Below are 16,002 nucleotides of genomic sequence, written 5' to 3' on the forward strand. Positions count from 1 at the left end.
ACAGTATTTCATCTACACAACCACTACAATGGGCTGCAGAGAGTCTTCCCTAAAGAAGAAACAAAAGAAAAAGCTTTATTTTTTTATTCAGTTGAAGGAAAAAAAAAAAGCTAATCCAACAAGATTTTTTCAGGGTCCAGCACTAGATTATTTTCTTTCAATATACAAAAGCTTCTTAAATGTGTTTTTGTGCCTAATTTTATGCCTAAATTATGCCTAAATTCTCACTGTATCCCACAGAACAGTGGAAGAAGGAAACACACCTGCTAGATTTCTTCAAAAGGAATTAGAAAAGCAGTGTTACCAATACAGATTCAACACAGTCAAAACACATTACCTTCCCAAAACTTACCTTTCTGTGATTGTTTCTCTGAGACCACTAGCAACTCCTTTCACCACTGTACTAGCCTTTGGCGTCAGCACGACTTGCGATATAAAAAACGAGCCCTTCTTTCTTCTTTCAGTGATTGATGCCTGGAGAAACTGAATCAGTTTTTCTGGATCTGTCGTGTTTGCCCAGGGTGCTGGCATCATCTGACCTGGCCAAAGAAACGGTACCTCAAGAGCCACTGGGCTGTGATAAAACACCAGCACTTGGTGTTCCTTTTCCCACAGGTACTGGAGGCTTACTTCATGGGCAAATATAGCAGGACACATTTTGTTTCCGTAGGTGTCTTTGAGCATTTGGACAAGCTTTTCGTGATGGCATTTCTGCATGCCATAGAAATGATTAAAGTCCAAGAAGACCACTTCTTTGGGGTGGTCAGTGAGAAAAGCATTGATCTCTTCCAGGCCCTCATTGACTTTGGCACTGAATAAACCGTGAGCAAAGTAGAGCTCATTGTCCGGGTCTCTGGGCTTGGTGGAAATTCTAAGATCAAAATATCGTATACCTGCCCCCAGCTGGCTAGTGAAGTTCATTGTCTGTGTAGCCAACCACTTCCTCATCAGCTTTTTTGCCACTGTCCCAAATACAGAGACAAAGTTCTGGACAGTTTCTGGCTGTTCAGGTCCAACTGGAGAGGCTTCATCAATGTAGAAGCTAAATGAGTCGTGAGACCCTAAAAACAGAACAAAAGAAAACAATCAATATTGCATTTGCACATTAAAAGTTATTAATGATTCTTTGTTAATAAATGACCCTGATCTACACAAACACTCACCCACAGACTCCTCCCTTGACCTTTTACTCAACAAAAGTATGTTTCTCTGGCAATATTTATTTCACTGGCACTTCACAAGAACTTGAATAAAAGGCAGCATCAATTTTGAAGCTTGAGTCCCACTCTCTTTACTTCTTACTTATGCCTTTAACTTCCCTGAAATCAGTGGTGCCTCAAAATGTCCAAAACATCTAACCTTCCTGAACCCCTCTCTAGTTCAAGTCTCATCTGATCTGCAATCAAGTTACTTAGTATTATGTTCCTTTTAAAATATGCATCTGAAATCTTTGCATTCCCTTCTTGCACAGAGGAAGCTACTTAAATATAACAAATGCAGTCAAGAATAGCATTGATTTCTACTGCTCAAAATAAAGAAGTGCTATTGTATGCTTGTGACAAGAATGGAATACGCTACTTCACATGCTTATGTACAGAAGTTGCAATTTTTCACAACCTAACACAGTTACACAAAAATATACAAAGCAATTTGCAATACAAAACTTCTCTTTGTTTGAAGAGAAAAGAAGAAAAGAAAAAGAGAAAAATGAAAATTCATACATTTGAGCAGCATTCAGACCCTTTGCTGATAAAACTGAGACATATGCAAATGTCCTTCTATCTGCAAATATATTAAAAATCTTCTGTATGGGACTTAGTTTTGCTTTACTGAGAGACAGCCTGAATTTAGGAGATGTTTTTCACCCCTGTATACCATTAGCTTTCCAAATAAGTGGCAGCAAATCTGGCAGTTTATACAGCAAGACTGACCGCAAGGCTGCGTCCCTCCCGTGTCAGCGAGGGTGGACAATTCTGGCCAAATTCCCTGCAGGAACGAGGTCCTGCCCTTGGGGCCTAGCATATACACACACACACACACATTGCAGAGCTCTTCGGGCCAGCAGGACTTGTATTTCTGAAACCAGCTGCAGCACTGGGCTCTCAGCAATCCAGCTTCGAGTAGCAAAATGAGTTCACAGCACATGTCCTGCCTTCTAGCACTGCTTTTAGTGTGATCCTGAAAGCTGCTTTCCCAAACCTGAATTTTGTGGCAAATAAGCCACAACCGTGCTAGTCAGTCCTTGCTGATGGTGATGCTATTTTAGCCGAGATGGAACCAGCCCTACAAACTGAAGTGACAGTTACGAGATTTTCTTCTGTAACAATAAACTCAGCCACAACAAACCATCTCAAACTTTGGTTTGAATTTGGCTTTGTTTAATTTAGGCAAATGTCTTACATTTTTTCGTACACCTCTCCTTTTCACAGTTCTATCTTTGATATGTATTATATTCTAAATTTTCAATTTGGATGATACTTTCAACACTGCTAAGTGTTGAAGTCATACCACACTCTTTGCAGAGTTGGAATAGACATGGAGTATTTGGTTTACACAGTGATATCCCAGGGGACCAGATCTGTATATGGAACTTTAATGATAAAACAAATTATTAGAGTAGTAGCTTGTGTCTCAAGAGCATACAGCAAAAAATCAATGAGATATATTAAAAGTGCTGCTCAATGTAACTTGCAATTACCTAGGAACAAAAGTAAATCCAGTCTTGTTTAAAACAGGGCATAGTTACTGATATAACCAAAGGATGGATATTGCAAACCCTTAGTAAGTGAATTCTTATCCATTGAAGTCTCTCCAATTTCACTAGAATTTTATGCAGAAGAATAAAAATATATGTATAAACTATTAACTGATTGCATCAGTGGTCCCAGGATGGCACTAAGATTATTATCCTTTCTTGCCCAGTCTACAGCATCTGACAACCTAAATTTGCAGAAGAATAAGCTAAACTTAAGAGAAACTTATTTATTAGAAACTTAAACTTCAGCATGGATTCACCAAGTGGAAATCTTGCTTGACTAATCTGATAGCCTTCTCTGATGGAATGACCAGCTGGACAGATGAGGGGAGAGCGGTGGATGTCGTCTATCTCGACTTCGCCAAGCCTTTTGACACCGTCCCTCACAACATCCTCCTGGGCAAGCTCCAGAGGTGTGGGATAGATGAGTGCACAGTGAGGTGGATTAGAAACTGGCTGGATGGCAGAGCTCAGAGGGTGGTGATCAGTGATGCAGAGTCTAGTTGGAGGCCTGTAGCTAGCGGGGTCCCCCAGGGGTCAGTCCTTGGTCCAGTCCTGTTCAATTTATTCATCAATGACCTGGATGAAGGCACAGAGTGCTCCCTCAGCAAGTTTGCTGATGATACCAATCTGGGAGGAGTAGCTGATAGCCCAGAGGGCTGCGCTGCCATCCAGACGGACCTGGACAACTGGGCAGTGAAAAACCTCATGAAATTCAACAAGGTCAAGTGCAAGGTCCTGCACCTGGGAATGAATAACCCCAGACACCAGTACAGGCTGGGGACCAACCTTCTCGAAAGCAGCTCTGCAGAGAAGGACCTGGGTATCATGGTGGACGACAAGTTGACCATGAGGCAGCAGTGTGCCCTCGTGACCAAGAAGGCCAATGGGATCCTGGGGTGCATTAAGAAGAGCGTCTCCAGCAGGTCGAGGGAGGTGATCCTGCCCCTCTGCTCAGCCCTGGTGAGGCCACATCTGGAGTATTGTGTCCAGTTCTGGGCTCCACAGTACAAGAGGGATGTGGAGCTGCTGGAGAGAGTCCAGCACAGGGCCACAAGGATGATCGGGACCTGGAACAGCTGCCCTATGAGGAAAGACTGAAAGAGCTGGATCTGTTCAGCCTGGAGATGAGAAGGCTGAGAGACCTGATCAGCATACACAAGTACCTCAAGGGAGGCAGTGGCCACTAGTGGCCACTGATAGAACTACAGGAAATGGCCAGAAATTAAAGCATCAGAAGTTCCACAGGAACTTAAGGAAAAATTTCTTAATAGTGAGGGTGACAGAGCACTGGAACAGGCTGCCCAGAGAGGTTGTGGAGTCTCCTTCTCTGGAGATCTTCAAAACCCGCTTGGACGCAGTCCTGTGCCACGTGCTCTACTAGGTGACCCTGTGTGTGCAGGGGGGTTGGACTAGAAGACCTCTAGAGGACCCTTCCAACCTTAAGCATTCCATGATTCTATGATTCTATGAAACTTGATTACTACAGCCAGTGCACATAGTACCAACTGTAATTTAAAACTAATAAAGAGAAGCAGCACAATTCTCACAGCAGAAAACTACAGTGAACACCTTGTCAGAGGACAGTTTTTAATATGGATTACGCAAAACACACAGAGAAGAGAGTGGGAGATGGGGGGAAAAACACAGCATGATTGAAAACTATTGAACATTACAAGTAGAATAGCTTAGAAAAATAGTTTTTCATTATTAAGGTCTGGGAGGGTAAAACAACAGGACACAGGACACAGGCAATCTGGAGAGCATTGGAGAGAATGCTTTCCCGATGGCACTCCTTCAAGCAGACAAGTGCGCAAAGATCTGCTATGAATAACGAAGAACTGGCTAGGGATGCAAAGGTCAGCCATAGCTAGAGTGACCATATGGTGACAGAGTTGAAGACCTTAAGGAAGCTGAGGAAGGCAAGTAACAAAATAAGGAACCTGCATTTCAGTAAAGCAGTATGAGCTTGTTCAGGAAATGAATAAGCAGTATCCTGTATGAGAACCACCTAAAATGCAAAGACATGCAGAAAAGAATGGCTATTCTTGAAACAATACCTCCTTAAAGTGTAAGTCTCTCTCACTGCACAAGAAAACACACAGCTAAGGCAAGAAACAAGTCTGGTTGAATGGACATGCTGAAGGAACAGGCCAAGGCCATTGTGGGGCTGGCCTGTCTTTCTCTGATCGGTTGTCATGACTGGAGGAGGCTGCCCGTATTTGGAAACGAGCAAAAGTTAATACCCATCGCCAGGGAATGGTCTATCAGATTCATTTCAATACCAAAGAAGATGACAGCACAAGTCTGCAGAGAAGCCATCTCCAGTTTACGAAGGACAAAAAGGTCACGGGGACCAGCCAGCACAGGCAAATCATGACTGACCAACCCATCTGCCCTCTAGGACAAAATGATTGATTTGGAGGAGCGTAATGGATTTTTTTCACCTTTATTTCAGTAAAACTTTTGACACAGGCTCTCATAGCATCCTTATAGCCTAACTGGGGATAAAGGGCCAAGTGCATTATAAATTGTGCGAAAAACAATGCCAGGGGACCATCAGGCTAAAGTTTATGAGCAGACAGTACAAAGTGTTCCTGCCAGCATATTACAATCAAGTCCTTGGGCCTCAACACTGGAGTCTTGATCAGCAATATCTGAAAGTGTTGCTTCACCAGATGGGAATGGGGAGCCCCCCTCAGCAACCTTGCAGATGACACCAGCTTGGGAAAGAGATGGATGCTCTGAAGGGAAGAACTGATATTCAAAGAAACTTCAACAAAGTGGAGGAGAACCGGCTGACCCAAATCTTACGAGGCTCAGAGACAAACAGGAAGCCTTGAACCGAGCAACTCCAGTCAACAGCACAGGCTGAGGACCAACTGGCAGGAAAGCAGCTCAGGCAGCTCTGCAGAGAGAGACCTGTAAGTCTTAGTGCCTTGGTTACACACAAGTCAACAGCGTGCTCTTGCAGCAGTGAAGGTGAAAAGCATGCTGCTCCGTGTTATCAAGAGTGCAGCAGGCAGGTAAAGCTAAATAATTAATCTACTGTATTCAGCATGTGTGAGGCTACATCTGGAGTACTGTGTCTCGCTTTTGGTTCTTCAAGACCAGGGAGGCACTGACAAACTGTAGCATGCCCAGCAGAGAGCTAGGGCACATGATCTATAAGGAAAGGCTGAGAGTGGGGTCTGTTAGTTGTGGAGAAGTCCAAAGGCCCGGTTGCTTCAGGGGAAACAATGTGGGAGTGAATGGGGGGGGAGGGAATGTCACTGAAAGAGTTAGGCTCTCTCCTCTCTACAGTGTACCAACACAGGACAGGGGGCAACAGTCACAGCCACAAGCAGCAATAAGGGAAATTCCACTTAGACATAAGGGGAAAAAAATAAAAGAAAAAAAAATCTTCCTCACAAAAGTTGTTAAGCAAGGGAACAGGAGCCCAGAAAGCCAGGGGCTCAAAACTCAGCTGGACAGCACAATTAACTGGATTAGCTTCTGCTTTGAGTAGAGGATTGGATCAGATGACTTCCAGAGCTCCTTTCCAGTCCAAATTATTCTGTCTACTCATCTCTTGCCCTGCCCCAAGGAATAGAAGCTTCATTTCTTACCTCTCAGCCACGATTAGCAAGAGACACCAAAAATGTCCACACCAATGCATGATCCAAAAAATTAAAATGGCCAATTTCAACCACCGGGACATTAAATTTTGATGGATGTAGCCAAACACTATTTAGACATTCATAAGCAAAATGTGAAGTATCATCTAGACTGCAAGAAAAAGGGCTGCCATTTTTTACTAGAGGAAGCAGTCTCCTGTTTTCCTTACTGAAATCCCTTAATAAGACTATCAGGAATATACAGCCCACTACAGCTCAGCTGTGAACACATTTATGGCTTCCCTAAAGGGCTAAACCTCCTATTTAAAAAATAATTGGACTCAATGCTGCAAATAGGCCCTCAGGGAAGACATGCTTCTGTTTAGAATTGTTTCCTCAGCTCCACAGAGATTTACGAAGAGGCACAGTGAAGCTACTATTTTTGGTTTCTAAGCTTTAACGCAGCATCCGCAGAGGGGACAAATGTAGCTGCCCCATACTACTCTGCCCCTGTCTCACTCCTGGCTTGACTTCGTAACAGAAGCATGGTAAATACCACCAAAAATAGAAATACTGAAATGAACAGAGCTGCCCAACACGATCCTAATGGCAGCAATCACATTCTAGAAATTCGCAAGTCACAACATCAACAACAAAAAACCACAAGCAGTTAGAAACAAAGTTGCACGTTTGAGGGCACTTTTACTCTCTTCCCCCACTGCCATGACTTCCCCTGTATTTGTGCTATTCCAACAGTCTGGGTTATTCCAATAGTTACTTAAAGGGACTCTTATTAGAGCTTTGGGTGTCATTAAAAGCTTCTTATTTTTAGGAGAGAACACCCTTTGGTGATTACTGCTGAAAAGTCGCACGCTACACAACCTAACCTTTTCGGAAACCATCCTTGCCAATGCAAACTCTACAGTGACAGGGACTAAATCAGACCATATATCTTGGACACCATGGAGTACGACTAGGACAAATTCCTTTGACTTCTGGCATGCAGGAGAACAAAGCAGATATTCTCCCATATCAATCCTCCCTTTCTTTCCCCACCAAACAAAAAAACCCCAAACCCCACGCATACACTGTGAATCACAACCTGGCTGATTTGTGCTTTCAAGGAAGCCAAAGAGCGAGTTCCAACATCTGCTGCACCTTAATTTTATGTTTCACTTCCTTTTCAAGAGGACTGTGGACTGTTCTCCTTGCCAAAGCCTCATTTAGGAACTCAAATGGTTGCTGACAACAGCAAAGTGATTCAGACTTCACAATCCCATGAGTTGCAGCACTTGAACTGCTTGGGTGATCCAAGCTTTGTTTGGTAGAAAGATTGCTCATGAGAGCAAAACAAAAAACTCAGAGAGACTGAATACAGTGGACTGATTCTAACCAGTAAAGTTTTCATGCACAAGAAATTGTTTTAGCAACAATGTACTACTGTTTCTCTGGCATCTCCCTATCAACTATGAAATATACATGAGGATTATGTTTTGGGTTTTGTTGAACATCATTACAATTGCTTCCAAGGGCAGCCCTAGAATGTTGATATTGCCAGGAGTCTCCAGAGCCATGAAAAACAGTGTCTCTTGATTTGGCTAAAATATTATTATTTTAAGTTATTTTTAAGAGATAGCTTGAGAACTATGACCAGTGCCTGCATGAGGACTTTTTTCCTAACATCTGCCCCAAGGAAAGCTGTCAGTGAGGATCTCTCTTGTAAATCCAAACCAGACAGAAGATGGGAAAAGATCTACTTTGTTTTTAGGCCAAGGATAACTGGCAATTATCACAGCACTACATGCAAGCTGTGGCTAAAAATCTGATTAGCTTAATCATTATTCAATTTATCCTAGTACACTTGGTGTGCATAAAGTATACCCACATTCAGCCTCTTAATAGCTCCCTCCTGCAGAAGCCAGGATCAGTTTCTTTTTTCTTAGAATGCTGCATCAGTTAATATCGTATTTCAAATTCTCAGTGCTGTATTGAAAAGTAAAGAAATAAGAAAAAGCAAACTGTAATTATATTTCTAGCTCTCTAAACACTGTGAACATGTGTCATAACTATGGATGTCAAGGCCAATTCTGCAAAGGAAACTATAACAAAAAATTAATACATGCTGCCCTCCTGAGAGCAAGCTTTCTCTTTCACTTTCTGCCTTCCTCACAGTTCTGTAATTATTTGTGTAGGAAGAGGCATTGCAATGTTTTCTAAGATGCTGCTTAGCACAGAGAGGCTCCCACCTCTTCCCAGTCAAGCCACCTCCAGACAGGCTTCGTCTAGAGAGTGCACAGAGATGACGCCATGGGGAACATTCCTTGAATAGCAATTCCTTGAATTCCTCGCTGTTAAATGAACTATTAGCTTTGCCAAACCTTAGTTCTAAATAGCCAGTCCTTCTCAGAAAACTGTAACATCAGTGGAAGTCTGAATAGGCGCCGCAGATGCTGTCACAGCACAGAGCAGATCAGGTCCATTCCCACATTCAGTGAGGGCAGTGCAGAACTGGCACCACAGCAACACGCAGCAGCACATCCCCATCTCACGCAGCAGCACATCCCCATCTCAGCAGCCCTGCTCGCTGGTCCCCATCTCCACGGCCCGGAGCAGCTCAGCAGAGCACAGGGCAGGCTACCAGAACCCTGCAGGCATCCAGGCTCAGAGAGCACTGGGGATGCTTCTGCCTTACAAATGAAGAATTGGAAATGATCACACTGAAGCTAAAGAATTGGCAGGTGCTCTTTGGCCTCTGTTTTTCTCCAGCATGGTCTGAAGTTTTAGGTTGTGCACAGGAGAGAAGATAGATGAGGAAGGAGATGGCACTGCTCATGCCTATGCTAACTGCAAAAAGACAAAAACCTAAACCACACACACACAAATAAAAACAAAATACTAGACACTTGTGTCCTGTGCTGAAAATTCTAAAAAATGTGTAGGAATGACTTAAAACTTTTAAAACCTGTCCTACAAAAAACAATTTAAGAAGCTATTTTTATTTATTGATGTGAAACTGAAAGGGTGACTTCACCATTAGGCAAAAACATAAAAGGATTCACGGAACAAGAAATCCGTCTCAACCTAAAAGGAAAAAAAATAGCGTGCTTGCATGATACTGGTCACATCCTATGATAGGCAGGTTTCTATGACCTTTATTGTTTATTAACTTGACTGTATGTATGAAGATGGAGGAGTATCCTATAGCACAATGAATGAGCCTTCTGTACAACCCTGTTTTTTTATGGACAGCCGTATCAGAGGATCGTGCACATACTTCCTTGAAACAAAATACTTAAGAGCAGAGCCTGAGCAACTGTCTGCTCCATAAATTACGATTTTTTCAAGCTTTTGCTTCTTAGCAAAAAGAGCAAACAAATCTACTGTTATTTTTCCTTTTTGCTGTGAGAGCTCCCTGCATCAGAAATTTCTATCACATCTGACATGCTAGTTAAATACTAGTCTCAGAAGTACCATATTAGGTATTTTTCACTTAGATCAGGGAGCAGCATATAAGAACATGAGCATTTGACAGAGGAAAAAATAGCAGAGGTATGTCTGATTCTAAGCATAACATTAAAGTGCCAGGAATAGTTTGGGGCTTATTTTATTCCAGCACCAGCTCAGTCAGCCTGAGTATGTCATCAGCATCCAAGTCTCATCTCCTGGGGCAATCAGCAGCACTTGAATTGTGAACTCGCAGCTTGGGGACTAGCAAGGAGCTGTGATGGCCCCGGGCAGCTCTGCTGAGCGCGTGAAATGGCATCTCCCAGAGCAAGCGCCTCCCAACCATAAATCTTGTTCATAACCTGAATGCGACCAGCGACAGGACAGCCTCAAAGGGCAGGATGTGACTGGGGAAGCTTAAAAAGAGAACACCCTGTCGATATACCCCATCCCTCCCTCAATCCATGCACACAGGAACATAAAGCACTATTTGTTATGTATAGCCAGAAGCAAGTCCATGCTCACACTAAAAAAAAAAAGAAAAAAAAAAGAAAAAAAAAGAGAAACTCTTGCTCCTTGTACTTTTATTTGATTTGTTTTCATGAATAACAGTTGTTAATACCCTTGCTAATAAGGGAGATTTTTTTTCCATTAAATAATTGATTCTGATTGCCTGGCTTTTGACAGTTATTGTATCTTTTTGGCAACCAAAAAAATATTAAAAAGTGTTTGGATCCTTGATTTTGCATTTTGCCTACCTGTGGTCTCTTAGATCTGTGATTTTTCTCTGCAACATATAGTACAATTCCTTCCTAACCCACGGCTGATAGGTGATAAGGGCCCATCACTACAATTCTTATTTCATTGTGCTCACTCTTTTTTTCTTTTTTCCTTTTTCTTTTTGCTTTAAATAATGCAATATTGCATAATAAACCTGCGTACTGCTACTGTACAATTCCAAAGATCCTTTGTATTGAGTATGTTCTCTTTTTCGTATCTTTACTTATAATTTTGAGGCTAAGATAAAGGAAATCAGGAGCTGTGACTGAATAAAACGATGCTTCATAACAAAAACAGTGAAAGACTGATGCCTTAAAATGTTTTTCCAGTGACTTTTAAGACTCCTGTGAGGAAGCCACTGCAATCTGAAATGCACCGCCACAAGAATCTTAAAGCAAGACTTTTTTTTGACTGTACAAATACTGAACTCTGCTGCAAGGACACCTGTGAAGCAGAGAATAAGGATTCCTCCTGCACATTAACAAGTGCACTGACAGCTAGCTTATCAACACTCCAGGATGGGCTGTCCTAGGGATAAAAACGGATAGAGTGGATAGAGTTACCATTAGGAAATCCAGACTAGATTCATTTTCATTTTCTCAGTCACTGAGCCTGAAAAACTGGCACAAATCTGAACAGTTAATCTGATTCTCGTGGGAAAAAAACTAGGAAAGCAGGTGAAAGCACTATATCATCTTTCTTAAAGACTTTTTTTTCGTTTAAAAATCCAGAAAACAGTCTTAAGCACTTGGAACCCATGCTTTTTGAAGACATCATCATTTCAGCACGCACAAATAGAGCACTGCTCTGACAGAGGGGGTCTCAATTCGATCTGCTGTAACTGAAGAGGTTCAAGGGAGCAGTACTTGCACTAAAAGGACTTACTCCACAGTATGAAGTGGAGCAGTACTGGTGGTACTGCAGTACAGTGGAGCAAATACAGACTCATTTTGCTGACCATAAACATGACCCATGCTCCAAGTTACAGGGACATGGTGTTGCCAGTCTTCTGATGCCCTGGCCCAGAGAGCTGGGCTTACAGTACAGCTGCATTTTTTTACCATGTAAAAATACCACTCTACAAAATTACTCCATGTGAATGCCCTAGAGGGGAAAAAACCTTTCTAGAAGGCCTCACTTTGTCTCCATCACAGAATCAATATTTGACTTTTGCGTACACTTGTACAAGGAAAATACTTTCATTCAAAGATTCTGAATGTGAGATTTCAAGGCAGCTGTGCCATTCACTGGTGCTGTAATTATACATTACAGATCATTGGAAGATGTTATGCTCTGATCTAGTTGGCATCCATAGTCTGTAACAGATTCCAGCATATGTCCTCCTGACATCCGATCCTACTCTCATACACCTACAGAAGACAGAAATTTGACTATATGATATTTGACTATATGAAATAAAGCATCCACAGCACCTGCAAAACACTAGATCAGCACCATAAAATATCCTTTTGCAATCAGGTAACACCAAGTCTAGAAGACAGCGGGCAACGAAGCTTCAGGAAGCGGAACAGTGGAAAGATACAGGCAGTCAGAAAAGGAGAACCTCAAAGAGCAAGTTTAAAAAATATATTTCATGACTACTAAATGGAAACTAGAGAAAAAATCTGCACTTTTACTCTTTGACTGCAAGGTATGGACAGACAAGACAGATCGCTCTGCAATCAAGCAAGGAGGTTTAAAAGCAGCTCCTCTCTGAATTTGGTATGACTGTATCTGCACGCAAATATGTCTTTCAGGACTGAAAATGTGGCTAAGGCAAGTGCTGTCACACTATGCAGCCTGTGACCACCTTAATACAGGATCTAACACCTCAGAGAAGGCTTAAGAAAACTCCAGACAAGAGGTTTGGGATAATCTGCCATGCCTTCTTCCCCAACAGTTCGCAATCTGATTTTTAAACAAGACTAAACTCTAAAACAAGAGATTTACTATTCCCTCCAAAAATTTCATGCTTTTAATTACTACTTTGAATATTCTTTCTATCCATTCAATTTACTTTTTAACCTCAAAGAAAAGGAGCTATCACAAAAGAATAGAAAACCCAACAAAATACTAGAAGCCTCAACCAATATGCAAGAAACAGATGCACAGTGCTCAATGCTATTTTTGCTGGTAGGTTAATAATATTAATGAATTACATTGTGTTACATTTAAGCACTACCAGAGCTACAGCTAGAAGAGTCTTAGCTGAAATTGTAAAGTGAATTGATCAGCTACATCCACGAACATATGGAGATTAATAAACACAATTTATTTTGCAAACAGTATGACAACAGGTAAAGTAACACACAGAATACAAAGGAATCAAACCGTCAATGCCCATCTTTTACTCAGCTCTTTTACCATCATTGTTCAGGCAAGTTGAAGCCCTGCATAATCAATCAGCCTGGAGTCCTGCCAAACACTGTATGCCCAGCAATCCATTTCTATCCAATTCTTCTTATATTATTATTGCAAACAGTAACCATAGTTGATTCAATAAGGCCCCCAAATGAGACACTATACAGTAGCAAGGAGTATAAGATATGAATGAAACAAGTTATAAAATAACAGTATTCCACTTCCTTATTTTCCAGTCCACAGTCTACACCAGATTCCCAGTTGGTATTTATCAGTACAGCTCTAATGACCCATTATGCCAATTTATACCGCTGCAGATCTGGCTGTTAGTGTTTACCATTTAGCACTAGGAAGTCACTGAAAAGTCACAGACAGTATTATTGATTAACTGAATGAACACTCAGCTGACATGCACTTTGTCCAGGTTCTGGAAATGTTCATGACTTTAAACACAAGAATTAATTTATCTATTTCACATTAACATTTCATAAATATAACACATCAAAGTAATTTCCCAGCATGTAATTGGATACTATCCTTATCCTACCTCTAGCTCATTTCAGCTGTTTTCATCCCCCTGGCAAAAGTCAACTTCAAAATAATGAAATTTGTAAATTAGTAAATGCACTTTAAAGACCTTTTAAAGCATCTGAATATAGAATGATTTCAGTATTGAATGCGCTGCTCAAAAATCATATTTTCTCAAAACACAGCAATTACTGCTGCCCACTTTAGAGTGACTGTATTCTGGTTTTAACATGACACTTTCTTTGCTTAGGAGCCACAGCATTGTTGCCTGCAGTAATCTTGCAGATGGCAGTATTAAGCGATCCTTAATATACTGTACTGATTTCAGCAGGAGTGTGCCTTTCCTCTTCTGAATTCCCTAATTACATAGGTCACCCTTTTCTTCTGTACCAGCAGGTCCCATTTTGGGTAGAAATTGCCCCGTATTACTTATGCATGAATATCACAGTCCAAACTGCGTTGGCTTTCCCTTCCCTGTTGCTTTCCGCCTATAGCTCCATGCAATCCTGAATATTCAAGACATTTGCAGGAACTTGCTCAACACTTGGTTGGATCATTTTCAACTCAGTTTTGAGAGGACATGAGCTGCCTGTAGATCCTTTGCTCTAAAACATAAAGTTATTATTTAATAAATTGGCACTCGCAGATTCTGTCTCGTTTTCACAGTCCCAATCCACAACTAAACATAATAGCAGCTGTTCCACACTGCTATTATTGCCTTTTTCAAGCAGCCTGTCAAAGCAGAGTCTGTATCAGACAGAGGCGTTTTTTTCCTCCCTCTGCCTTTCTTCTTCCAGTTATAGACATATAAATTAATGATTAATTTTGAGTAACTGAGATATTCAGAAAAAGTGCTTCTTTGCTACTTCTTTCAGTAGCATCTGTACTGGAAAAAAAAAAAAAGGCAAGTGATTAGAAATTATTTAAAAGCTGATGAAGTTGGATACTGACCTAAATCATCATATTTAGTGACCTAAATCATCATATTTAGCCCCCCCCCCTTTATTTATTTATTTTAGAGAAAACTTTTCACAACCCAAATCACTCTCTAGAATGCAAGCTTCACATACCACTGAGGCCTCATCAAAGCCACGGCGAGTCTGTAGCCAAAGTTCCCAGGAGAGCACTCCCCTCAGACACCCAGCTGCCCTACCAGCCTTATCCGCAGCCATGCTGACATCTGCCCTTTTAACAGGATCCTTCAGCCGAGGCCACCTACCTTCCTGACACCTGCCACAAGATATTTTGCATTGCAGCAAGCCTGGAAAGCTGAAATCCAAGATCAGGGCAACACGAGAGTGACACTAAAATTCTTCCCAGTGGTGACCCATTGATCATGGATGGATCAGGTCACCTGGGAAACATGGAGGAGAAAAGGGAGTTGAAGCACTAGAGCAAACCTGGAAAAACCTAGAGGGCCATGTGGCAGCCACCCCAGCCAGGTCAGCAAGCCGAGCACAGCCACAGCAGCAACTGCACGCTCTGTATTCCTTCCTCTGAGGCAGAGGACATGGTGCTCCACATGGTGCTGAGACCAGACCACTGTCCTCTTCTCCCACCCTGGTACCTCTGCACCTGGGCTGTAACCAGACCAGCTAATACCACGTAAAGCAGAATAAGCCTTTTTGCAGAAGTGAGGCTAGTAGGTTATGCTGTGCTCATGACCATCCAACATGTAGCCTTGCATAAAGCAAAAATGCTTAGCACTTTAAGATGGAAGTATCAAAATAATCGCATGGCACATGGTTTCTCACCTATGAAAAACGCTTTGTTTGTAGTCTTTTGTTGCTAACAGCACTGACATATAAACAAAGAATAAATATGCTCTATCAGAGGGTATGTTTTGAAATCCAAACATATTCATCAAAAATTAAAATTTACAGGAAGTCCCTAATTCTGTTTCTCAACTGGCAATCAGCCATTTTGTACATTATGTTACTGACAAACTTTAATTAGCTCTAATTCACACATTATAATCACTGTCTAGAAAATTTGTGGTGCACTTGTTATGAAGCAGACTTGCATCTTTATCAATGTGCAGTTGTTTAATACCACAGAAGTCACTAATGCAACAAAAAATGGCACTTTTCATATCACAAACTCAGATTATATATGACATTTCTGTGTTCCAATTAGACATTTCTGTGTTCCAATTAAGTACTTGCTTCCCCTCTGATTTTTTGAGAGATATTTCCAATATGACAGCTAAATATAATTAAAACATCTCAACTGAACATCAGCTTAAAGAAGAAGAAAAAAAAACAAATAAAAAGGAAGATACCATTCTTTTAATATGATGACTGCAATTTTTAAAACAGTCTTCAACAGTAGGCAGAAATTAACCTGATTCAACTCTTTTGAAAAACTTCCTCTGCATATACTTATATAATTATGGTCCCAAACACATTTGAAGAACTGACTTTTCAGAATCTAACTACAGCTGAGAGTCAGTGTTGTTTAGGCTCTTACAGACTAGATACACAAACAGTTTTATACCAACAAATTCAGTTCCTATACAGCTCTTCAGCAACCACAGCT

General features: G+C 41.4%; 1 protein-coding gene across 1 annotated transcript in view; it reads right to left on the bottom strand.

Annotated features, from left to right (window-relative positions):
* PLCXD3 (phosphatidylinositol specific phospholipase C X domain containing 3) overlaps positions 1-16,002 on the bottom strand; it is a 72,068-nt gene that overhangs the window by 26,177 nt on the left and 29,889 nt on the right. The window contains exon 2 of the mRNA XM_088537942.1: positions 353-1,061. Within this exon, the coding sequence (XP_088394068.1) occupies positions 353-1,061 (709 nt within the window). The remainder of the gene's footprint in view (positions 1-352; positions 1,062-16,002) is intronic.

The sequence above is a fragment of the Tinamus guttatus genome, unplaced genomic scaffold (assembly GCF_059628265.1).
Source record: "Tinamus guttatus ecotype Peru unplaced genomic scaffold, ASM5962826v1 Tinamus_guttatus_pri_ptg000909l, whole genome shotgun sequence".
Classification (NCBI taxonomy): Eukaryota; Metazoa; Chordata; class Aves; order Tinamiformes; family Tinamidae; genus Tinamus; species Tinamus guttatus.